At 33.4% G+C, this 27,097-nt stretch overlaps 1 protein-coding gene across 1 annotated transcript; it reads left to right on the forward strand.

Annotated features, from left to right (window-relative positions):
• On the forward strand, nt 1-26,918 carry LOC127711735 (cartilage matrix protein-like). Its single transcript, XM_052217845.1, has 11 exons — nt 1-147; nt 499-514; nt 12,751-13,371; nt 14,587-14,649; nt 18,276-18,719; nt 19,704-19,835; nt 20,602-20,628; nt 21,317-21,757; nt 22,408-22,542; nt 24,744-24,808; nt 26,805-26,918. The coding sequence occupies exons 1-10, from the start codon at nt 106-108 to the stop codon at nt 24,776-24,778; spliced, it is 1,956 nt and encodes a 651-aa protein (XP_052073805.1). The 5' UTR covers nt 1-105; the 3' UTR covers nt 24,779-24,808; nt 26,805-26,918.
• The last annotated feature ends 179 nt before the right edge of the window (nt 26,919-27,097 follow it).

A 27,097-nucleotide genomic window follows, 5' to 3' on the forward strand; every position in this document is an offset into this window, starting at 1 on the left:
ATTTAATTACAAAAATCAAAGAGGCAATAATTACATCCGACCCGTATAAAACCTCTCGCATGCCAGATTGCAGCATCCATATACACAGTATCCAGAGACTGCATAATGTATATCCTAATATGCATTGGTCTTCTCATGACGACTCATGTAAGTAAACGTATACTTCTACATTTGTTAATCATCACAGGTACCTCGTCAACAATGCATAATACATTTTTGTAACTATAATTTCTAAAAAAAAAAAAAAAATGTCCAATTCTAAGTTATGGAATTATTTCTTCTAATATTTCTATGCATGCTACAAAGCTTTTTTTTTAAATCAATCTCTAAAATACTTTGTGAATTATACTTTGAGCTTGAATAAGTTCTGTTGAAGTTTTAAAGGAAGATAAAATCAATATTTCAAATGATCAAAAATTTTTGATTATTAAATCTCTGTTTGGGGACTCCTGACCTTCACTTTATACTTCCATTGAAATTATTCTTTTAATTTTACAGGTTGCGGCTCGATCAGGTAAGAACACTTTTGATAATTTCACAATAATCAAAAAGATAGAAGAGTTTGCTGACATGCTTGAATTCATATACGTATTTAGTTTTTTTTTAAATTTTAAATAAAATATTTATCTTTCGATCATAATTACATAATAATGTTTTGCCTTAGTCCTTAGTTCGTAATAACTTTTGTAAAAATTGTTTGAAATTACTATCAACGCGATATAGCTCTTTTTTGTGCTGAAACGGCGTAAAGTAAACATCCATCATCATCACTAGTCCGTAGTGCTATAGAAGATGAATTAAATGTTATAGAAGATGAATATCATAGGAATAAAATATATGAAATATCGATATATTAGATGTGTGACCATTATCTGAATTTGATATTGACTTATAGTATAAATTGATTTATCGCTATTTTAAAAATTTTCCTTTGATCTTGCTGACTGATAATTTCCTTTCTCAGTGGAGTCGAGTGATATGAAAAATTATCGCTAGAAACAAAGGGAGCACGTGCGCGTTGTCAATGAAATTAACAACGTCGTCATAGGTAAAATAGCGATAAACAGATTATCATTGGTCATCTCAACTCGATTGCTTTTCTCACTTTCGCCTCAAGCGAGAAAATCTATCTCGTTGAGATGATCAACGATAATCTATAAAGCTATAGTGGAAAATTTGATAATTTGCCAGCAGATCTTTTATATTTATGTCATGGTGTGAGGATTCGTCACATTAGATGGTTAGTAATGCAATATATTTAGACAGTGTTAAAATCAAAAGGAAAATTGTTTGAAGGACCATAGAAATACAAGACCGAGACAGTAACAAACACACCAATATAAAATCATATATATATATATATATATGATCCGTTCATCCTATTTCGACTCTTTGAAATTCAAGAGTCTATCCTAAATTGAGGTAAATTATATGGCCTTCCAAACACCGTTTCGATTCCTAACATCACTAAAGATTAATTGTCGAAATCCGGATATGGTGTACAAACAAAAAAATGTTTGCACTTTATTTTTGCACTTTATTTTTGCGGTATACCATCTTTTCACAAGTTTATTGTTTTCTGTTTGGTATTAACATTAATAATTAAGATCCATATAACATCTGGTGATCCGTTTATTTGGCAATCGCCAAAGGCAGTCAGCAGGGTTTAAGAACATCCGTTGTTCGACCTGCTAGTCAAATGCGTTTTGTTAAAATATACTTTTTCACTTTTTTGGTCTTTTGGAAAATGTTGTTTGTGCTGTATTTAGACCACTCTACCAAGAAATTTGTTTTGCATGCACACGTATAAAAATTGCGGTTTTTATCCAACGCAATCATAGGTTTGAACGTTGTTTTCAATTTAGACTTGTTTATATTTTTTCGTTTGGGCTTGTATTATATTTGCCTTCGGGTTTATATGATCCGTTCATCCTATTTTGACTCTTCAAAATTCAAGAGTCAATCCCAAATTGAGGTAAATCATATGGCCTTCCAAATACCGTTTCGATTCCTAACATCACTGAAGAGACATTAATTGTCGAAATCCGGATATGGTGTACAAATTTTTGCACCTCATGTTTGCGGTATACCATCTTTTCCGCAAGTTTATTGTTTTCTGTTTGGTATTTATTTAAAAAAAATTAAGATCCTTTTTTACATCTGGTGATCCGTTTATTTGGCAATCGCCATGGCAGTCAGCAGGGTTTAAGAACATCCGTTGTTCGACCTGCTAGTCAAATGCGTTTTGTTAAAATATACTTTTTCACTTTTTTGGTCTTTTGGAAAATGTTGTTTGTGCTGTATTTAGACCACTCTACCAAGAAATTTGTTTTGCATGCACACGTATAAAAATTGCGGTTTTTATCCAACGCAATCATAGGTTTGAACGTTGTTTTCAATTTAGACTTGTTTATATTTTTTCGTTTGGGCTTGTATTATATTTGCCTTCGGGTTTATATGATCCTTTCATCCTATTTTGACTCTTCAAAATTCAAGAGTCAATCCCAAATTGAGGTAAATTATATGGCCTTCCAAATACCGTTTCGATTCCTAACATCACTGAAGAGACATTAATTGTTGAAATCCGGATATGGTGTACAAATTTTTGCACCTCATGTTTGCGGTATACCATCTTTTCCGCAAGTTTATTGTTTTCTGTTTGGTATTTAATTAAAAAAATTAAGATCCTTTTTTACATCTGGTGATCCGTTTATTTGGCAATCGCCATGGCAGTCAGCAGGGTTTAAGAACATCCGTTGTTCGACCTGCTAGTCAAATGCGTTTTGTTAAAATATACTTTTTCACTTTTTTGGTCTTTTGGAAAATGTTGTTTGTGCTGTATTTAGACCACTCTACCAAGAAATTTGTTTTGCATGCACACGTATAAAAATTGCGGTTTTTATCCAACGCAATCATAGGTTTGAACGTTGTTTTCAATTTAGACTTGTTTATATTTTTTCGTTTGGGCTTGTTTTATATTTGCCTTCGGGTTTATATGATCCGTTCATCCTATTTTGACTTTTCAAAATTCAAGAGTCAATCCCAAATTGAGGTAAATTATATGGCCTTCCAAATACCGTTTCGATTCCTAACATCTCTGAAGACACATTAATTGTCGAAATCCGAATATGGTGTACAAATTTTTGTACCTCATGTTTGCGGTATACCATCTTTTCCGCAAGTTTATTGTTTTCTGTTTGGTATTTAATTAAAAAAATTAAGATCCTTTTTTACATCTGGTGATCCGTTTATTTGGCAATCGCCATGGCAGTCAGCAGGGTTTAAGAACATCCGTTGTTCGACCTGCTAGTCAAATGCGTTTTGTTAAAATATACTTTTTCACTTTTTTGGTCTTTTGGAAAATGTTGTTTGTGCTGTATTTAGACCACTCTACCAAGAAATTTGTTTTGCATGCACACGTATAAAAATTGCGGTTTTTATCCAACGCAATCATAGGTTTGAACGTTGTTTTCAATTTAGACTTGTTTATATTTTTTCGTTTGGGCTTGTATTATATTTGCCTTCGGGTTTATATGATCCTTTCATCCTATTTTGACTCTTCAAAATTCAAGAGTCAATCCCAAATTGAGGTAAATTATATGGCCTTCCAAATACCGTTTCGATTCCTAACATCACTGAAGAGACATTAATTGTCGAAATCCGGATATGGTGTACAAATTTTTGCACCTCATGTTTGCGGTATACCATCTTTTCCGCAAGTTTATTGTTTTCTGTTTGGTATTTAATTAAAAAAATTAAGATCCTTTTTTACATCTGGTGATCCGTTTATTTGGCAATCGCCATGGCAGTCAGCAGGGTTTAAGAACATCCGTTGTTCGACCTGCTAGTCAAATGCGTTTTGTTAAAATATACTTTTTCACTTTTTTGGTCTTTTGGAAAATGTTGTTTGTGCTGTATTTAGACCACTCTACCAAGAAATTTGTTTTGCATGCACACGTATAAAAATTGCGGTTTTTATCCAACGCAATCATAGGTTTGAACGTTGTTTTCAATTTAGACTTGTTTATATTTTTTCGTTTGGGCTTGTTTTATATTTGCCTTCGGGTTTATATGATCCGTTCATCCTATTTTGACTCTTCAAAATTCAAGAGTCAATCCCAAATTGAGGTAAATTATATGGCCTTCCAAATACCGTTTCGATTCCTAACATCTCTGAAGACACATTAATTGTCGAAATCCGAATATGGTGTACAAATTTTTGTACCTCATGTTTGCGGTATACCATCTTTTCCGCAAGTTTATTGTTTTCTGTTTGGTATTTAATTAAAAAAATTAAGATCCTTTTTTACATCTGGTGATCCGTTTATTTGGCAATCGCCATGGCAGTCAGCAGGGTTTAAGAACATCCGTTGTTCGACCTGCTAGTCAAATGCGTTTTGTTAAAATATACTTTTTCACTTTTTTGGTCTTTTGGAAAATGTTGTTTGTGCTGTATTTAGACCACTCTACCAAGAAATTTGTTTTGCATGCACACGTATAAAAATTGCGGTTTTTATCCAACGCAATCATAGGTTTGAAAGTTATTTTCAATTTAGACTTGTTTATATTTTTTCCTTTGGGCTTGTATTATATTTGCCTTCGGGTTTATATGATCCGTTCATCCTATTTTGACTCTTCAAAATTCAAGAGTCAATCCCAAATTGAGGTAAATTATATGGCCTTCCAAATACCGTTTCGATTCCTAACATCACTGAAGAGACATTAATTGTCGAAATCCGGATATGGTGTACAAATTTTTGCACCTCATGTTTGCGGTATACCATCTTTTCCGCAAGTTTATTGTTTTCTGTTTGGTATTTAATTAAAAAAATTAAGATCCTTTTTTACATCTGGTGATCCGTTTATTTGGCAATCGCCATGGCAGTCAGCAGGGTTTAAGAACATCCGTTGTTCGACCTGCTAGTCAAATGCGTTTTGTTAAAATATACTTTTTCACTTTTTTGGTCTTTTGGAAAATGTTGTTTGTGCTGTATTTAGACCACTCTACCAAGAAATTTGTTTTGCATGCACACGTATAAAAATTGCGGTTTTTATCCAACGCAATCATAGGTTTGAACGTTGTTTTCAATTTAGACTTGTTTATATTTTTTCGTTTGGGCTTGTATTATATTTGCCTTCGGGTTTATATGATCCGTTCATCCTATTTTGACTCTTCAAAATTCAAGAGTCAATCCCAAATTGAGGTAAATTATATGGCCTTCCAAATACCGTTTCGATTCCTAACATCTCTGAAGAGACATTAATTGTCGAAATCCGGATATGGTGTACAAATTTTTGCACCTCATGTTTGCGGTATACCATCTTTTCCGCAAGTTTATTGTTTTCTGTTTGGTATTTAATTAAAAAAATTAAGATCCTTTTTTACATCTGGTGATCCGTTTATTTGGCAATCGCCATGGCAGTCAGCAGGGTTTAAGAACATCCGTTGTTCGACCTGCTAGTCAAATGCGTTTTGTTAAAATATACTTTTTCACTTTTTTGGTCTTTTGGAAAATGTTGTTTGTGCTGTATTTAGACCACTCTACCAAGAAATTTGTTTTGCATGCACACGTATAAAAATTGCGGTTTTTATCCAACGCAATCATAGGTTTGAACGTTGTTTTCAATTTAGACTTGTTTATATTTTTTCGTTTGGGCTTGTTTTATATTTGCCTTCGGGTTTATATGATCCGTTCATCCTATTTTGACTCTTCAAAATTCAAGAGTCAATCCCAAATTGAGGTAAATTATATGGCCTTCCAAATACCGTTTCGATTCCTAACATCTCTGAAGACACATTAATTGTCGAAATCCGAATATGGTGTACAAATTTTTGTACCTCATGTTTGCGGTATACCATCTTTTCCGCAAGTTTATTGTTTTCTGTTTGGTATTTAATTAAAAAAATTAAGATCCTTTTTTACATCTGGTGATCCGTTTATTTGGCAATCGCCATGGCAGTCAGCAGGGTTTAAGAACATCCGTTGTTCGACCTGCTAGTCAAATGCGTTTTGTTAAAATATACTTTTTCACTTTTTTGGTCTTTTGGAAAATGTTGTTTGTGCTGTATTTAGACCACTCTACCAAGAAATTTGTTTTGCATGCACACGTATAAAAATTGCGGTTTTTATCCAACGCAATCATAGGTTTGAAAGTTATTTTCAATTTAGACTTGTTTATATTTTTTCCTTTGGGCTTGTATTATATTTGCCTTCGGGTTTATATGATCCGTTCATCCTATTTTGACTCTTCAAAATTCAAGAGTCAATCCCAAATTGAGGTAAATTATATGGCCTTCCAAATACCGTTTCGATTCCTAACATCACTGAAGAGACATTAATTGTCGAAATCCGGATATGGTGTACAAATTTTTGCACCTCATGTTTGCGGTATACCATCTTTTCCGCAAGTTTATTGTTTTCTGTTTGGTATTTAATTAAAAAAATTAAGATCCTTTTTTACATCTGGTGATCCGTTTATTTGGCAATCGCCATGGCAGTCAGCAGGGTTTAAGAACATCCGTTGTTCGACCTGCTAGTCAAATGCGTTTTGTTAAAATATACTTTTTCACTTTTTTGGTCTTTTGGAAAATGTTGTTTGTGCTGTATTTAGACCACTCTACCAAGAAATTTGTTTTGCATGCACACGTATAAAAATTGCGGTTTTTATCCAACGCAATCATAGGTTTGAACGTTGTTTTCAATTTAGACTTGTTTATATTTTTTCGTTTGGGCTTGTTTTATATTTGCCTTCGGGTTTATATGATCCGTTCATCCTATTTTGACTCTTCAAAATTCAAGAGTCAATCCCAAATTGAGGTAAATTATATGGCCTTCCAAATACCGTTTCGATTCCTAACATCTCTGAAGACACATTAATTGTCGAAATCCGAATATGGTGTACAAATTTTTGTACCTCATGTTTGCGGTATACCATCTTTTCCGCAAGTTTATTGTTTTCTGTTTGGTATTTAATTAAAAAAATTAAGATCCTTTTTTACATCTGGTGATCCGTTTATTTGGCAATCGCCATGGCAGTCAGCAGGGTTTAAGAACATCCGTTGTTCGACCTGCTAGTCAAATGCGTTTTGTTAAAATATACTTTTTCACTTTTTTGGTCTTTTGGAAAATGTTGTTTGTGCTGTATTTAGACCACTCTACCAAGAAATTTGTTTTGCATGCACACGTATAAAAATTGCGGTTTTTATCCAACGCAATCATAGGTTTGAAAGTTATTTTCAATTTAGACTTGTTTATATTTTTTCCTTTGGGCTTGTATTATATTTGCCTTCGGGTTTATATGATCCGTTCATCCTATTTTGACTCTTCAAAATTCAAGAGTCAATCCCAAATTGAGGTAAATTATATGGCCTTCCAAATACCGTTTCGATTCCTAACATCACTGAAGAGACATTAATTGTCGAAATCCGGATATGGTGTACAAATTTTTGCACCTCATGTTTGCGGTATACCATCTTTTCCGCAAGTTTATTGTTTTCTGTTTGGTATTTAATTAAAAAAATTAAGATCCTTTTTTACATCTGGTGATCCGTTTATTTGGCAATCGCCATGGCAGTCAGCAGGGTTTAAGAACATCCGTTGTTCGACCTGCTAGTCAAATGCGTTTTGTTAAAATATACTTTTTCACTTTTTTGGTCTTTTGGAAAATGTTGTTTGTGCTGTATTTAGACCACTCTACCAAGAAATTTGTTTTGCATGCACACGTATAAAAATTGCGGTTTTTATCCAACGCAATCATAGGTTTGAACGTTGTTTTCAATTTAGACTTGTTTATATTTTTTCGTTTGGGCTTGTATTATATTTGCCTTCGGGTTTATATGATCCGTTCATCCTATTTTGACTCTTCAAAATTCAAGAGTCAATCCCAAATTGAGGTAAATTATATGGCCTTCCAAATACCGTTTCGATTCCTAACATCTCTGAAGAGACATTAATTGTCGAAATCCGGATATGGTGTACAAATTTTTGCACCTCATGTTTGCGGTATACCATCTTTTCCGCAAGTTTATTGTTTTCTGTTTGGTATTTAATTAAAAAAATTAAGATCCTTTTTTACATCTGGTGATCCGTTTATTTGGCAATCGCCATGGCAGTCAGCAGGGTTTAAGAACATCCGTTGTTCGACCTGCTAGTCAAATGCGTTTTGTTAAAATATACTTTTTCACTTTTTTGGTCTTTTGGAAAATGTTGTTTGTGCTGTATTTAGCCCACTCTACCAAGAAATTTGTTTTGCATGCACACGTATAAAAATTGCGGTTTTTATCCAACGCAATCATAGGTTTGAACGTTGTTTTCAATTTAGACTTGTATATATATATATATATGTATGAATAACCGTCCAGGTCGTAACTTTCTCTTTTGAATTGGGGCCTCGGTGGCCGAGTGGTCAAAGTAGTTACTACTGTAATCACTAGCCAGTCAACACTGAGGTTGTGAGTTTGAACCCCGCTTGTGCGGGTGCACTCGACTCCAATCTTAATTGACTAGGATTGTCAGTTTTCCTATCGAAGGTCGGTGATTTTCTCCCGGCACTCCGGTTTCCTCCACCAATAAAAACTGGCCGCCACGAATTAGCCCAAAAGCGGTGCTTAAAAGTGGCGTTAAAACACCAAAAATCAAAAGCAATATCTCTTTTGAATTGTTTCAAATTTTTCATACCGGGGCTGGTAATAGCTTACTGTTGTCAAGTCATTACAGATGGCATTTTTTGGAATTAATATTCATTCACTCATAGGGTCTTTGCATCGAAAATAAACACATTCATTTATACAATTTTTTTCCAGCAGCCAATTTTCATGATATGCCTAAAACTAAAAAAACTGTATAAGACTCAAACGTTCCAAAAATCTCAAAATCTTAATTAGATATAATTTAACAGCAGAATTCGACAATTTCACGGCATGTGGTGATTCTCAAAGGATTTCAGTCCGTTTTGAATACCAATAATGATAACAGCCACTTTTTTTCGGAGGACACCGTTTGTTTAATAATAAATTGTACAATGTACAATTTAAAAAAGTTTTTTTCGTTCTTTTTTTTTTTATCGTTTCTGGTTCCTTATGATAAGGAGGTACAGAAACAATGTAGGAATAGAAAATAAAAAAAAATCAAAGTACAATTACCATTGTTAATAATAGATTTAAGTAAATTGTGAGGAATTGTTATATATATAATTCCAACCAATTTGAACTGAATAAAATAGATGCAATGCAAGATAGAAAAATCACATACATGCTTTCCATACACTCGGAATCCAGTATTTTATTTGAAACCATTTTAAATATCTATTTCTGTATATATGAAATGAAAACATTTCGATATACATGTAATGGTTATCTCTTTTTTAATGTGAACAAGTATTTTCATAAAAATCCTACGTGGACTATTTTGTACGACATGCATCATTGCCAATTCATCGATTTAAAACTTGAATTTTCCTTGGTATGGAAAATACGTTAAGGGGCAACTTTGAAGCTCTGTGGTGGCCAGACGGGCCCGGATCAAAGAGAAAAATATTTAAGTGGCGAATAGCCTCGGTCAACACCTTTGAAAAGAGCTAGGTCTGGTTCGGAACTTTGCCGTAGGGAGTTACCGAGGAGTACCGAATGCAAGGGTGGTTAATATGAAAAGTACGTTAAGGGACAACTTTGAACCCCTGTGGTGGCCAGACGGGCCCGGATCCCAGAAAATATTTAAGCGGGGAATAGCCTGGGTCAATACCTTTGAAATGAGCTAGGTCCGGTTCGGAACTTTACCGTAGGGATATGTCGAGGAGTACCGAATGTGTGGTTAATTTGAAAAATTCGCTAAGGGGGCGAATATAGTTCCTTTTAATTAGAGTGTATTTTTTCTTAATTTTTTTTCTTTCCCTTCCTCACTCATTTCTTATTTTTTTTTTGGGTGGAAATGAAAGAGGAGAGGTGAAATAAACTTTTGGATGTTGTATTTTAACTGATTTTGATATGGAAAGAGTGAGTAGGCCAGGTGCAAAAAGGTGATATTTACAGTTTTCGGAACATCTCTTGACTTGTCCATAGGGGTATGGATGTGTATTGGCTAAATTTGTAAGAGTCATTGGATCAATCTTTCTGAATTTTGGATATATATTTTTGGACTAGTACTATACATTAAACACACAAAAGATTTGACAGAAATGCATTGTGCAATTTTTTTAATGAAACAAAACGTTATAAAGAACTAATAGAGGAATTCAATTGTGGTCTGTGGCCAGGGGCAACTTTGAACCTCTGTGGTGGCCAGACGGGCCCGGATCCCAGAAAAATATTTAAGTGTCGAATAGCCACCCTTGCTTTTGGTACTCCTCGGCAACTCCCTATGGAAAATTTCCGAACCAGACCTAGCTCATTTCAAAGGTGTTGACCGAGGCTATTCGCCACTTAAATATTTAGGATAGGATAGGATTTTTATGAAAATACTTGTTCACATTAAAAAAGAGATAACCATTACATATATATCGAAATGTTTTCATTTCATATATACAGAAATAGATATTAAAAATGGTTTCAACTAAAATAGTGGATTTTTTTGGATATTTGAGGATGCCGAGTGTATGGAAAGCATGTATGTGATTTTTCTATCTTGCATTGCATCTATTTTATTCAGTTCAAATTGGTTGGAATTATATATATAACACAATTCATCACAAGTTACTTAAATCTATTATTAACAATGGTAATTGTACTTTGATTTTTTTTAATTTTCTATTCCTACATTGTTTCTGTACCTCCTTATCATAAGGAACCAGAAACGATAAAAAAAAAGAACGAAAAAAAACTATTTTAAATTGTACATTATGCAATTTTTATTAAACAAACGGTGTCCTCCGAAAAAAAGTGGCTGCTATCATTATTGGTATTTAAAACGGATTGAAATCCTTTGAGAATCATTATAAGCCGTGAAATTGTCGAATTCCGCTATTAGATTATATTTGATTAAGATTTTGAGATTTTTGGAACGTTTGAGTCTTATACAGTTTTTTTGGTTTTTAGGCATATCATGAAAATTGGCTGCTGGAAAAAAGTGGCTGCTATCTTGATTGGCTGCTAAAAGTGGCTGCCAGCTTGAGTCTGGTATTTTATGATGGTATAATACTAAACCTTTAAAGGGAGGGATTGTGCTTGATTTTCATATGATGAAGACATAATTTTTCAATCAGTTTAATTGAGATCTGGTGCTGGCATGTCAGTAACTGCTAGTAGTCCTTTGTTAATTCATGTTGATCATTGTCATTTTGCTTAGTTTCTTCTGTAACCTATTTTAACATCGGACTCGGACTTCTTTTAAACTGAGTTTTACTTTGCGTATTGCTGTACGTTTGTTTATTCCACATTGGCTAGAGGTATATGGAGGGTTGAGATCTCACAAAACATGTTTAATCCCGCCGTTTTTTTTGCGCCTGTCCCAAGTCAGGAACCTCTGGCCTTTGTTACTCTAGATTTTTTTCGATTGATTTATATGTATTGGAGTTTTGTATGACGTCTATTTTCGCTGAACTAGTACATAAATACATTATTGTTTAAGGGCCAGCTGAAGCCCGCCTTCGGGTGCGGATCGGGTTGTTGTCTCTTTGACACATTCCCCGTTTCCATTCTCTAGTTTACTAAAACGGTATGGATTCTGTTCATTGTTAAATGCCGTACAGTGCCATGTAACAAGGTAAAAACTCGAAAAATAAAAGAAAGTATGTGCATGTAGGAAAAATGGTTTCTAAATAAATCCCATACGACACTCAGCGGTTCACCAATCCATTATGTTAACCATTTGTACTTTCATTTGAATTAAAGAACCTTTTTTTACAGTACCACGTTAGTGATATTTTGCAGTTTGAACAACTCATTCACTTGTATCACTGTTTGAGTCCCATACAACGTTTTGCGGTTCACCAGTCCAATATTTTATTGTCCATTTTTACTTTCATATGAATTAATGAACCTTTTAAAAAATACAAGGTTAAAGATATTTTTTCATTTCGATAACTTATTTTCATTCTTATCAATACTTGAATTTTGTCATTTCGAATACTTATTTTCATTCTAAGCACTACTTGCATTTGCCATTTTGATAACTTGCTCTCATTTTAAGCACTACTTGAATTTTGTCATTTCGACAACTTATTTTCATTCTTAGCACTACTTGAATTTTGTCATCTCGATAACTTGTTTTTATTCTTAGTATTACTTGAATTTGTCATTTCTATAACTTATTTTAATTATTAGCATTAATTTAAATTTTGTCATTTCGATAACTTATTCTCATTTTTAGCACTACTTGAATTTTGTCATTTCGATAACTTGTTTTTATTCTTAGTATTACTTGAATTTGTCATTTCTATAACTTATTTTAATTATTAGCATTAATTTAAATTTGTCATTTCGATAACTTATTCTCATTCTTAGCACTACTTGAATTTTGTCATTTCGATAACTTGTTTTTATTCTTTGAATTACTTGAATTTGTCATTTCTATAACTTATTTTAATTATTAGCATCAATTTAAATTTGTCATTTCGATAACTTATTCTCATTCTTAGCACTACTTGAATTTTGTCATTTCGATAACTTGTTTTTATTCTTAGCATTACTTGAATTTATCATTTCTATAACTTATTTTAATTCTTAGCACTACTTGAAATTTGTCATTTCGATAACTTATTCTCATTCTTAGCACTACTTGAATTTTTGTCATGTCGATAACTCATTTTCATTTTCAGCCCTAGCGCAGATGTGTGATTCACCGGTAGACATTGTGTTTCTACTTGACACGTCCGCCAGCATAGGACAAACAAATTTTGCCAAACAAATCAACTTTATACATGATGTTGTTGATATGTTAAGCATCGGACCCGGGACAAGACATAGTCGAGTAGCTGCTGTTTCGTTCAGTAGCAATGTGGTATACGAGTTCGGCTTCAATGATTACCAGAATAAAGTGGCTGTCCTTAATGCCGTTGACAAAATCAATTATGTGTCAGGATCGTCGACTAGAACCTACTTGGGCTTAGAATACGTCCATAAAACAGTTTTTGCAAATGGAAATGGCGAAAGGCCAGGTATAGCAAATGTTGTAGTAGTCCTCACTGACGGCAACACAAACCCTGGCCATTCTCCTATAAGTGGTCTGGAAGGGAAACAACTCACCCAAACTGCAGCGTCTTATATAAAAAGCCTACCAGCATACGTTTTTGCCATAGGAATTGGAAGTGGTGTGGATAAAACTGAGATAGAAGGGATGGCATCCAAACCATCTGCAACATTCAGTATTTTAGTTGATTCCTATGACATCCTCGACACATCAGTTATCAAAAACACAGTTTTAACGAGGGTTTGTAAAAGTGAGTTCACCTAATGTATTTCTATTTTGACAAGTATTTCATAATTATTATTTTCTAGTATTATTTTTCTAATAACGGATGGACTGAATACCTCATGTGTGTTTTATGCTTAAAGCTTATTCAAATATTCGGGTTTTTTTTAATGTGAAAACAGGTCTATTAAATTTTGTATTAAACTTTTTAATGACATCGCAATAGATAATCCTCTATTTTCAAATACTGAAAAACTAGTAGTCCTGTTAAATCCTTCAAATATAAACCAAGTGAAAACACAGTTTCCTTTATAAAACAGTCTTTAGAGCGGAGGAAACTCTTAGTTATTTTTACTTATATATATAATTATGAATATATTCCAATCAGTTTATTTTTTGTTGTTGTTATTATTTGAATTTGTCACAAGTATAATGTTGTACTTATATGACAATAAAGAATTATTTTTTATTATTAATCGTCGAAAAATATGCATTTTTTTTACACTGAATTGGGTTTTGTTTCTTAAATCCACCAACATAATTAAAATGATGTGTTATAGGTAAATTCCGTTTTAATGATGTAAAAGTATTAGGGGGTCAGCGGATTATTTTTGTAAAGTGCAAAAATCGATAAGGCTCGATATGCAGCATTTTTCGCCGCTTTTTAAATACATTCTATACATTTACACATACCTATTTCATAAGTGTTAAATAGAATGTATTTCTGAAAGTATCAATGATACATACCTATTTGTTTCAATATTAAGATTCAAGCTAACGAGTTCCAAATGGATTCAAAGTTTCATCAAAATCCCAAATATCACAGAATTACGTATAATTTGCCTAAATGCAATTCCCATTTACTGTAGATAAATAAGATAAATGCTGATTTTTTAAAAGTTTGAACCCGTATGAAAACAGGCAACGCAGTGAATGTTTAGCACGAAACGCTACCGCCCTTCATGCAAAATATCCTGTGTCACTTTCGCTCATTTCGCCTAAAACCTACAAATTTAATTTACTTTGATTGTTAATCAAAATTACTTGTCACTTTCGCTCATTCGCCTAAAACTTACAAATTTAATTTACTTTGATTGTTAATCAAAATTACTTGTCGCTTTCGCTCATTTCGCCTAAAACTTACAAATTTAATTTACTTTGATTGTTAATCAAAATTACTTAATCAGTTACTCTTATATCTTTAAAGAAGTACCAATAACACACAACCTTTTATTTATTTTAGTTGTACCGACTGCTCCACCTGCTCCACCTGCTCCAACAACGCCACCCCAGAGAGAGGACCCAGGTAACTAAAGTATATCATTCCTTAAAAACAAAACAAATGATCTTATTATTGTGCGCCTACACAAGTATCATGACATTTTTCACTTCAGTCACAACAAAGCGCTATGTTTTAAATTATAACAAATCACTGACTGCTGGGCAGATGGTACCTACTATAGTTCATGTTCAGCAGTATCCACACGGACTACTGAGCAGATGGTAGGTACTATAGTTCATGATCAGCAGTATCCACACTGACTACTGGACAGATGGTACCTACTATAGTTCATGTTCAGCAGTATCCACACGGACTACTGGGCAGATGGTAGGTACTATAGTTCATGATCAGCAGTATCCACACTGACTACTGGGCAGATGGTACCTACTATAGTTCATGTTCAGCAGTATCCACACGGACTACTGGGCAGATGGTAGGTACTATAGTTCATGATCAGCAGTATCCACACTGACTACTGGGCAGATGTCAGGTAATATAGTTCATTATCAGCAGTATCCACACTGACTACTGGGCAGATGGTACCTACTATAGTTCATGTTCAGCAGTATCCACACTGACTACTGGGCAGATGGTAGGTACTATAGTTCATGTTCAGCAGTATCCACACTGACTACTGGGCAGATGGTACCTACTATAGTTCATGTTCAGCAGTATCCACACTGACTACTGGGCAGATGGTAGGTACTATAGTTCATGATCAGCAGTATCCACACTGACTACTGGGCAGATGGCAGGTAATATAGTTCATTATCAGCAGTATCCACACTGACTACTGGGCAGATGGTAGGTACTATAGTTCATGATCAGCAGTATCCACACTGACTACTGGGCAGATGGTAGGTACTATAGTTCATGATCAGCAGTATCCACACTGACTACTGGGCAGATGGTACCTACTATAGTTCATGTTCAGCAGTATCCACACTGACTACTGGGCAGATGGTAGGTACTATAGTTCATGATCAGCAGTATCCACACTGACTACTGGGCAGATGGTAGGTACTATAGTTCATGTTCAGCAGTATCCACACGGACTACTGGGCAGATGGTAGGTACTATAGTTCATGATCAGCAGTATCCACACTGACTACTGGGCAGATGTCAGGTAATATAGTTCATTATCAGCAGTATCCACACTGACTACTGGGCAGATGGTACCTACTATAGTTCATGTTCAGCAGTATCCACACTGACTACTGGGCAGATGGTAGGTACTATAGTTCATGTTCAGCAGTATCCACACTGACTACTGGGCAGATGGTACCTACTATAGTTCATGTTCAGCAGTATCCACACTGACTACTGGGAAGATGGTAGGTACTATAGTTCATGATCAGCAGTATCCACACTGACTACTGGGCAGATGGCAGGTAATATAGTTCATTATCAGCAGTATCCACACTGACTACTGGGCAGATGGTAGGTACTATAGTTCATGATCAGCAGTATCCACACTGACTACTGGGCAGATGTCAGGTAATATAGTTCATTATCAGCAGTATCCACACTGACTACTGGGCAGATGGTAGGCACTATAGTTCATGATCAGCAGTATCCACACTGACTACTGGGCAGATGGTAGGTACTATAGTTCACAATCAGCAGTATCCACACAGAGGCGGATAAATGTTTATATGGTAATGGCATATCTAACTGCTTTCATATCTATCAATAAACAGCAAGTTTTTATTCTTCAGAAAACCAACCAACAAACAAATATGAACAACATGAGCATTACAAATTGTCTTGAATATATATTTAACTTAGATTTTCTTTACGTTAAAGGATGTTAACTACTCTGTTTTAAAATAACAAGCTTTTTAAAAGACTGCTATAGATTGATAGTATATAAATAAAGGAACTAAAAAGCAGAAAAAGATGAAGGGTCCGTGTGCTTGTTTTTGAGATATAAGCCATTGAAAATTTGGCGGGAAATGATTCTCTCTAGATTTTTCATACATTTAACATTGGCACCTTTTTTTCTGTCTAAAAGTATGAACAAATAACAAGGATTTAATAAGATTTTCAAAGATGGCATTTCAAACTATATTTAATCAAATTATGAAAAGAAAAGTAGGGGTTATTGGGAAATTTTTTTTAATGGCACTACATGGATAAAACCAGAGGATTTCGAATATCTGGCAAAAATTCAAAAACAAGAAGAACGAACATCCTTAAGCCACGGCTGGTAATCTACACACGCAGAACAATCGGTTCTGCAATAAAAACCGTGAGAGGATTTTCCGGTTATGCTTGAGTGGAGTAATTGTCACCGCTTCAAAAGGTATGTACATTTCTAAATCGCAATTTTCTAATTCAACTGATCAAAATATTGAAAATCGGAGAATGCTATGCTGTGGTGAATACTTTAACGAAGAGACACATGTATCATTTACTGTTGTGCATGGAGTAAAACTCCTACAAAATCAATCGTCCCACGAGTAATTGCCGAAAAAAGCGACATTTAAATTTTGAGATGGTTCTATTAACAGACCTACAAGTTCAGATTTAGTTTTTTTTGTCAACGGGATTGAATGTCGTTTTGGGCGGCGTGTACGCTGTCCGAAGGTGATATAGACGTCTTAATAAATCTAAAAACTGCCAATTTTCATTATTTCATGCGTGAGGGGATCGGTTCTGATTGAGGACATCGTGAATGCTTGAGGGGAAGTGCAAACATTTTTTTTAATCTTTGGCCTTGTGACTTTTCTCGACTCATGTGTTTTCATGTACCAGCTTTACATGGATGTTCAGCTTTGGACGTTGAGTATATGACTTATCACACTGCAGGCAATGGTGTCGTGTTCTATCCATCTAAAACATAGATTAAAGTCTTAATACATGCACACGAGAAAAAAACATAGTCAATCATAAATCTAAACCACTTATATTTACGTTGTAGCCATTTCCATTTCCATTGTCAATTTATATTTATTATAAACTTCAATAAAACTATGCAAGTTACTTGCCTTTCTTTGAAGTGATTGTTGCATTTTTCGATATAAAGATATGATTGCACTTCCCCTCACGCAGTCACGATGTCCTCAACCAGAACCGATCCCCTCACGTCTGAAATCATGAAAATTGACAGTTTTTTTAGATTTATTAAGACGTCTATCACCTTCGGACAGCGTACACGCCGCCCAAAACGACATTTAATCCCGTTGACAGAAAAAAAAAATAAATCTGAACTTGTAGGTCTGTTAATAGAACCATCTCAAAATTTAAATGTCACTTTTTTCGGCAATTACTCGTGGGACGATTGATTTTGTAGGAGTTTTACTCCATGCACAACAGTAAATGATACATGTATCTCTTTGTTAAAGTATTCACCACAGCATAGCATTCTCCGATTTTCAATATTTTGATCAGTTGAATAAAAAAAATTGCGATTTAGAAATGTACATACCTTTTGAAGCGGTGACAATTACTCCACTCAAGCATAACCGGAAAATCCTCTCACGATTTCCATTGCAGAACCGATTGTTCTGCGTGTGTAGATTACCAGCCGTGTAAGCTAACTCGTAATTTAACAAGCACGGTCACAAACGAGAAAAATGTATTTTGGAACATCTTAAGACTTTTGTATCTTTTTAATTTGTCTGAAGTTTAATCTGTGATTTTTTCAGCATGCTACAAGAAAAAAGCTGATGTGTTTTTCATTGTTGATACATCATCCAGTCTGAACGTATTTGAAAATGTTAAAAAGGAACTTAATTTTGTGGGAGATGTAATAGATGCTTTTGAAGTTGGATCTGATCAGGTGAGGGTAGGAATGATGACCTTTAGTAATGACCCGGAAATGTTATTCCAATTAGACGATTTCAAAACAAAAGAGGAAATCGCTAAAGTACTAATGGAGATGAATGCTAATGATTGGAAGGGAGGTAATACGTATATGGATAAAGCTCTAAGGCTTTTAATGAAAGAAGGACTATCAACGTCACATGGCAGCCGTGATGGTGTTCCACAGATAGCCGTAATCATCACTGACGGGAGAGCGACAGATCGGAAGGAGTTTGAAAAGGCAGTCAATGAGTTACGGCAAACTAATTATTTAGTATTTGCCATAGGTATGCCATACTGTAATTAGTACTTTTTCATGTAAAGGTGTTATAGTTCAATATCTTTGGCTCTGTGTCTGTAATTGTTAAACGACCCAAATTACATAAAATAATATCTAAAGGTCGACAGTAAACTGGCTATAGGATGTGTCTAGAATATATACAGTTTCAAGTATTTAGTACTATTCCACTAAGACTAGTTAAGAAAGTGATTCCTTGGTTGACACATTTATTTTTTTTCTCTCTAGAATGCAAAGATATATTAAAAATTCCAATAATTTCTGCTAACCCATACTCACGGAAGATCTGAAATTTACTGCGAGACGTCTTAAAATAGAGATAACGCAATAACCTGGTGTACTTTCATAGTAAATATCAAGTTAATTTTATTTTATGATTAGTCAGTTTGCTAAGCATCATTATTCATTTCATGTTATTATACTGCATGTCAAAATGCCAGATTTTGATTGGTTAATACGAGGGAGACAATTTACTTTATCCCATGGCAAATACTGTATTACCCTTCACGGAGACGCTTGCTCAAGTGTGTGCTTTTATAAATACGGATGATTGTTATGTACAAGACGACATAGTTCATTACTTTGAATTTGAAATTTAATAGTAATAACAGAACATTCAGTATAATAAATTAAATAACACATAGCTGAGAGGGTTATAGAGCAGATTGTTACCCCTCAAAAAGACATTGTCAACCTTGGCTTCGCCTCAGTTGACAATGTTTTCTCGGGGTAACAATCTGCTCTATCACCCTCTCAGCTATGTGTTATTTATATAATGTATACCAACAAGGTAACTAGTTACCTAAATATGATTTTTTTTTGTCGGCTGAAATCATATTTTTATGCATTTCATGATTATAAAACTAATAGTACAGGAAGTCACAATGGAATCTAGAAAATAAGTGACATATCAAATCAATGATTTTTGAATTTCTACTAAAATATAACTTAAACTGATTCATTTATCTCGTAGGTGTTGGACCTAAACGTGATCCTGTTGAGTTGGAGAAAATTTCGTCTGACGCATCACGTGTATTTGAAGTAGAAAATGTACAAAGTTTGCAAGCAATTAGACAGGAATTGGTAGTCAAGTTGTGCGAACAAGGTATTTACTAGATACATCGATCTTGACTTATTATAACAAATTTAGAAATTCCGTTTATTAACTTTTAAACTAAAATCCATACCCTAATTTTACATCTGGAAAGAGGTAAAATGGATTAAAGTTGCAAAAATACTCAGCCAAACAGGATTTTTATTGATGAAATCAAGTTCTATCAACCCCTTTACTACTCAACCGATTTTCATATAATTTTCACTTGGAAAAAATGAAAAAGTTTTTTTTTACAAAAGCATTAAAGACTTCTAATATTCATATAAAATTAAAGATCAATCTATTTCCAAGATACGGATAAAACGTATTTTGACTGAATCGACCATTTTCGTTGAATGTGAGAGATCTTTTTATACTATCAGCTTTCATAGTTTTTTTCAAGGGACATATTTTGAAGAAGAAGAAAAAAAAACACCATAGAAACACTGTGTCAAACACGTCAAGATACTCTACTATTCAGATAATACAAACTGAGGATCACAACTTGTCAAAATTGTCTGAAGAGTAATTAACTAACATATATAAAATCAGTTCCTCCATCCATATTTCATTAGATTGATTGATTGATTGATTTATACGGTTATCACTATTGGCCTTTTGTGTCGGTCTGTTTTTTTCTTGGTGGAGGAAGTCGGAGTGAAAGGAGAGAACCACCGACATTAGATGAAACAGGTTTTTATTTGAATTATTTCTCATCAATACATTTGCAATTGCTTAGTTGTTTTTTGTTACCACTGTACATCTTTTTAAATTACAGGTGACCAGCCAGCACCACCCGTAGTGGGTAAGTATCAAGTAGCATCAATGTTATTTATCTTGCAGCCAGCAAACTTCCAGTTATGTTTATTAACTGAATATAATAAAAAAGTGATGTTTCGTGCAATGCCAATATCATGTCACGTCATTTTTCTGAACTATCAGGGGTTCGTTAAAGAATGGAAAGTAAGTTATTTTTGTGTTTACATCTTAATAACTATAATTGAAGCCATCATCAGCTGCACTATAAAACAATGTTATACTAATGTCAATTGTTATCATCGTGCAGTGGAACTCAAAACAAACAAAACCATAAATTTGACCTTAGTCATATAAATGCGTTATAAATTTACGAGTAGCGAAAATTTTGTAGCATTACAATAACCAGGTATCCTCTAAAAACAGGGGCGTTTCTATGATATTTGAAAGAGGGGGCGTAGAATGAAATATTTGCCTAGCGGAGCGAGGCGATAAATTTTTTGGACCTTTTTTTGCTAAAAAAAACATAAAACAATTAATTAATATGATAAATTGCCATATTCAATACAATATTAGCAGATTACGATAGTTTTTTTTTAAATTTTTTTTAAAAGGGGGGGGGCGTACGCCCATTACGCCCTCACCTGGACCCGCCCCTGAAAAACGGGCATTTTATACAACCCTTGTGGACAGACGATCATGATGATATGAAGAACAATTATAAGTTTTTTTTTCAGGTTGTAAAGGGGCACAGGCAGACGTAATCTTTGTTGCAGATAGTTCTAGGAGTATTGGATCTGAAGCATTTAACGAACTGAAAAAGTTTGCTGTTGATGTGGTGAAGAGGTTCACTGTCAGTCCAAGTGATATACAAGTGGGCCTCATTATATTTGGAAACGATACCAAATTTGAATTTACATTAGGTTCGTACAGAGACCAGGACGAAGTACTTAAGGCTATATCTAATGTAAAGTACTTACAGGGATTGCAGTTGACATACACAAACAAAGCTTTAACCTTGCTAACTCGATATGGTTTCTCTAACCTAAATGGCGGACGAGGTGGGAAGATTCCTAAAATTGCCATTTTGATAACGGATGGTGAACCAACAGACATTGAAGCAACACGCATAGCAGCAGAGAAAGGGAAGCAAGAGGGCATCATTATTTTCGCAATAGGTAACTATATATCTATTCTTTTACATGTTTTAGGACGACCAAAGTATTGTTCATTTAGTTAGTGTATTGCAGTATAATTGTTTGTTTGTGTATCCAAAGAATTTGGTAATTTTAGTCTCTGCATTCCTCAAATGTCTTCAGTTTAGAAGTTTTTCATTATAAAGTTAATACGAAACAAGATGTGACAGTCCTTCAATTTACAGTTTTTTCCATCAATTTCTAAATAAAAACTACTGACAGTATTATTGATGCACTTTGTCTTGTAACGTAATTCAAAATATAACACGCAAATGTTTTGTACCTTTTATATATGAGATTCTTAATTCACAGAATATGGAGTAACATTGTTATCACAAGCGCTCCCAGTTTTCGGAACACCAATAAATTCTAATTTTTAGCTAAAATAATTCATTCAAAAGACAAATTGAATATCGATACAAAATGCCATACTAAATCGGATCAGTTCTATCAAAGTTGGGAAGAAATAATTGATGTTTTCTGTATGTAAAACATCGACATAAATATTTTTGTCTGACGGAAGAGAAATCTCATTAACTTAAAAAAAGAGAGAAAATAATAAAAAAAATAGATGTCATGGCATCATTTTTTTTTCGTTTAAAGGCATAACAGTTTTGGGAATTTTATTGTAGGCGTCGGGCAATACATTGATCAGACTGAATTAGACTTCATGGCTTCTTCTCCGACTGAAACTCATTCTTTCGCAGTTGACAACTATGCAGCTTTATCATCTATTGAAGAATCCTTAGCAGAAAAGACGTGCACAGGTACTATTTTTCGTATCTCCTTTTAGGAGACTATTCTATATTTGATCAATTTACTTAGAAGATTTTTATCACAAGGTGATGTTAATGACTTTGACAGTACTTTTGTCCTGAAAACGCATTTTATCATCCAAATTTCTGTACACTACCGCATATCGGTTTTTCCTCTGCCTGGTTTATATCACCCCAGATCTTCGAAAAATCAAATCACGATCATGTGACGTTAAAAATACGTTGATGCAGACACAAAAACCTTGACCCGAATTTATCACCGAAGTCATAATGTTTTAATCGACGTTGATAATTTTTAGTCGTAAACCACAATACAAATATATCGCAAAGAGTTATCGTTCAAACGTTTTCCATTTGGACCACTCCGTAGTTTTGTAGCCAGTAAAATACATTAAACATAATCAAAATACACCGGTGAATTATTTTATCAGTAGGGTCCAAGGAGAATATCGGATCATCTGTGATTATGATAACAATGGGCCTAAATATAAATAAATAAATAAATAAATAAATAAATAAATAAATAAATAAATAAATAAATAAATAATCTTTATTTCAAGAGGATAATCCCATTAGTTAAAACTAATCTTCCTGAGAGTCCTCAAAATAATGATAACATATTTATAAGTACATACAATATTATAATGATATATTATACACAATATACAATTGTATCTAGATAATAATGAAAAAGCATATTAATTTGTACAATTGATGAAAAATTTGTAACATTTTGTTTTAAAAGATACAAGTGTATTACTCATTTTTATTTCATTTGGTAAACTGTTCCATATTTGAGAACCTGAATATGTAAATGTTTTCTTTAAAAAGTTTGTTTTTGGTTTCGGAAGATTTAATAGTTTTTCATCAGCCGAACGTAAATTATAATTCTGATTACCAATAAAATGAAAGTTTTCTTGTAAATAGTTAGGAACCATATCATTTAATGATTTAAATACAAGTATTGCCTTTTGATATTGAATGCGTTTTTCCACATTTAACCAGTTTAAACTATTAAACAACAAACTGGATGATGTCATTATGTCAGCTTCTACTATAACCCTAGCAGATTTCTTTAATAACTTATTAAGTTTATTTATTCCACTTTCATAGCAACTTCCCCATATATTGCAACAATAATCAAACAATGGCAGAATATAAGCATTAAAATAAATAATACGTATATGCATAGGTAAATATTTTCTTATCTTTTTTAATAAATTGATTCTATTTGATATTGTACATGACATTTTATCTATTTGCTCATTCCAATTTAGGTTTTTGTCGATATATAAACCGAGAAGTTTTTCACAATCTACATTCTCTATTTGTTCATCTGAAATTTTGATATCTAAACTGTTCCCAGTTGAATAAAGCCTCTGTTGTGAACCAATAATCATTGATTTACACTTTTTGGCATTTAGTTTCATACAATTTTGCGAACACCAGTTTTCAATTACATGAATATCATTTTGAAGGTTAGCAGTTAACTGAAGTACATTATTACCTTATCTATGTAATGTAGAATCATCTGCATATAAATCTATTAATGAATTTTTTATGTTCAGTGGTAAATCATTGATATATAAAATAAATAACAGAGGGCCAAGGATAGAGCCTTGTGGTACACCAGTTTTTATGCATTTAGTATTAGACATGACGTTATTGACCTTAACTTGTTGACTTCGTTCAAACAAGTATGACTTAAACCAGTCTAGTGTACAGTTTGAAACATTATAATATTCAAGCTTTTTTAATAAAATAATATGATTAACCAGATCCAAAGCTTTCTTTAAATCCAAAAATATAACTCCGTTATAGATGGGGGGGGTCCTTCATTTCTGTATTCTTTAATATTTTAGGTAATTTTTCTTTATTCTTTATACTTTTTGCCGATTATTCTCTATACTTCTTCATATTTTAGCACCTCATTTTTCTCTATTCTTTATTTTTTCTGCCCGTTATTCTCTTTTCGGTAAACCCCCATCCACACCTCATAACACTCAACACAAATAAAAAAAAACACTCACAGCAGACGTCAATACTTTAACAAAAAGATATATATATATATATGTAATGGTCTTAGTTGGACTTTTTATGTCACACTTAGATATCATTATACCTCCTTTAAAATTACCAAAAGTATGAAATTATCAAAAGGTTGTATTAAACTTGTATTGTCTTTATTCTAGCTTCAAGGAAGACAAAAAAGGGGTTATTCTTTTAAAGATGTATGTGGATCGTATGAAATGAAAAGGTAATATACTATTACAAATATTTATTTAGAAAATTAGAAAGAAGGTTCATTTTCGGAATGTTTTTGGCCTGTACATGCACCGAAAATATAACATATACCATTACTTAGCATTTTTCAGAATCAGGAGAAAGGCTTTCGTAAATTGTGAATATCAGCCAAGCATTGATGATACAATTTGACTGTGATTTCATAAGCTATTTTTTTCAGATAATACAATCCCTTTTTACAGCAAGTCATACGGCAATTTAAATTCGTGGACTTATGTTATATCAGCAATAATTGAATTTAGTCAGGCATATTGGTAAATATCTCTAAGTATAATATGAAATATTTAACTACAAAAAGGACTTTTGTACAACATCTGATGCTTTTCCGAATGGTTATATTTGAAACGAAGGCCTCTCATTTAGTTTGAAAGTTATTCTAATTATTTCTAAAGACTCGTGTTGCAATTATTTATGAATGTATGAGCCACGATTAATAGATTTAGATTCATTTTTAAAGGTAAAGATTTCAAATGGTGTAGGTAGACTTCAACGTCATTTGATATCGTATATCCTTGTGGTTAACATTTTTCAAGAATCAATGTGATTGCATTATTTCCCTTTGTATACCAACAAGCATTACTGCGACAAACTATCCAGTCTTTAGCACTGCAACAATTATTTCAGAATATTTATTCGAATGTGTACAAAGTACAACGGTATTAGTTTTGCTTGCTAGCAAGATGGACGTTGAAATCAATGTAGCCTTTGTTTACTAATTTTGAAATTTGCAAATCAAAACATGAAATATCAAAAGGGTACTAGCTGTCTATCCCAGTCAAGCTGTTTGAAATTTATGTACAGTATACACACTCAAATAGTTTCATGTATTCATAAGTGATGTATTTTTTCTCTCTCAAGCGCATTTCTACGTATCCGTGTTTAAGATCGCCCTGTATTTTAAAGTAATTATAGAAGAATCAATAAAGAGATATTGACCTTCAGAGTAATAGTATCATTACACAGGATAATTTTGCTGACGTGAACTTCACATGAATCTTACGTGAATTGAGATTCACATGAATCTCACGTGAATTTTTTTACGTGAATTTCACGTGAACTTTACCAAAAAAAAAATTAGATTTTAATCAAATTTGAAAATTAAAATTTTATTTGAATAACTTTATTTTCAAAATTCACGTGAAATTCACGCGCGTTTCACATGAGATTCACGTGAACATATTTCACGTGAGTTTCACGTATAAGCTTGTTTGAGGTGAAATAAATGTGAATTTCACGTGAGATTCACATGAATTAAAATTCACGTGAAATTCATGCGAGTAAAATTTCCCTGTGTACCGTTTGGATGCACCTGGTTTTGCTCCTTTTTGAGACCATGCGATTCCTTCAGTTTTTGTTTTCTTAACTTGAAGTGTTCCCAAATTACGGGATTATAACATCCATAAACAACTGTTGCATTAACTTAAGGATGTACTAAGGTGAAATTAAAAAATCTAGAATCTAAAATTTATACTAGAAGTCAGAAGAGCATTAGTTAAGGAACAAAATAATCTATAAATATTGATAGGTTATGGAGCTCTTTTTCGAGATATTTAATCTTTAAAAAACGGCGGGAAAAGGCTGACTCGGACTTTAACCTTATTTTGCATTGGTATTATTCTGGTCTCAAATCGAAAGAAAATAAATCTAGAATCTGCTTAAATTTTGGTAAATGACCTTTTATGAGCTATTGAAGTCGTATAGGAAAAGAAAAATGGGTGTTATGGGGCAAAATATTTACCTTTCGTAGGAAAAAAAACAAGGAGTCCGAACATCCGACAAAAATTCCTAAACCTGACCTAAATACATCCTTAAGCTCCGTTTGCTGTATATGTTATATACATTCCTTGATTTGTTTATTTCTGTTTACTAAGAAAATAATTTACTTTGATTCGTTTCTGAATTTCCAATATGATGGCTCATGTTATAACATTACTTATTTTATCTTTCAGAAAGTATCACATCCAAATAAGCACTGTACCTAGAATGAATGTGAATAAGAAACAGTATATGCATTTTCCCCTGTATTGTTACACATAATTATTTATTAAAGTATGCAGCATTAATACGTAGTTGGTGCTTTTTACTTATTCCTTTAAAGTAATATGATTATTCATCATTTCCAAATACGACTACTATAATTAAGGTCATCCGGACAATGTCATCTCACACCAAGCAGTTGAAATATGACCCTAACATTATGAGAATAAATGGTGGCCTTCTAGTCGCGGAAGGAATCTGTTCC

The sequence above is a fragment of the Mytilus californianus genome, unplaced genomic scaffold, assembly GCF_021869535.1.
Source record: "Mytilus californianus isolate M0D057914Y unplaced genomic scaffold, xbMytCali1.0.p SCAF_8, whole genome shotgun sequence".
NCBI classification, from domain to species: Eukaryota; Metazoa; Mollusca; class Bivalvia; order Mytilida; family Mytilidae; genus Mytilus; species Mytilus californianus.

Excerpts from the sequence above, each read along its gene's own strand:
- LOC127711735 (XM_052217845.1), top strand. The coding sequence starts at position 106 with ATGTATATCCTAATATGCATTGGTCTTCTCATGACGACTCAT. Across the intron at positions 14,650-18,275 it reads ACCCCAGAGAGAGGACCCAG|CATGCTACAAGAAAAAAGCT; the intron begins GTAACTAAAGTA and ends TGATTTTTTCAG. Across the intron at positions 20,629-21,316 it reads GCCAGCACCACCCGTAGTGG|GTTGTAAAGGGGCACAGGCA; the intron begins GTAAGTATCAAG and ends TTTTTTTTTCAG.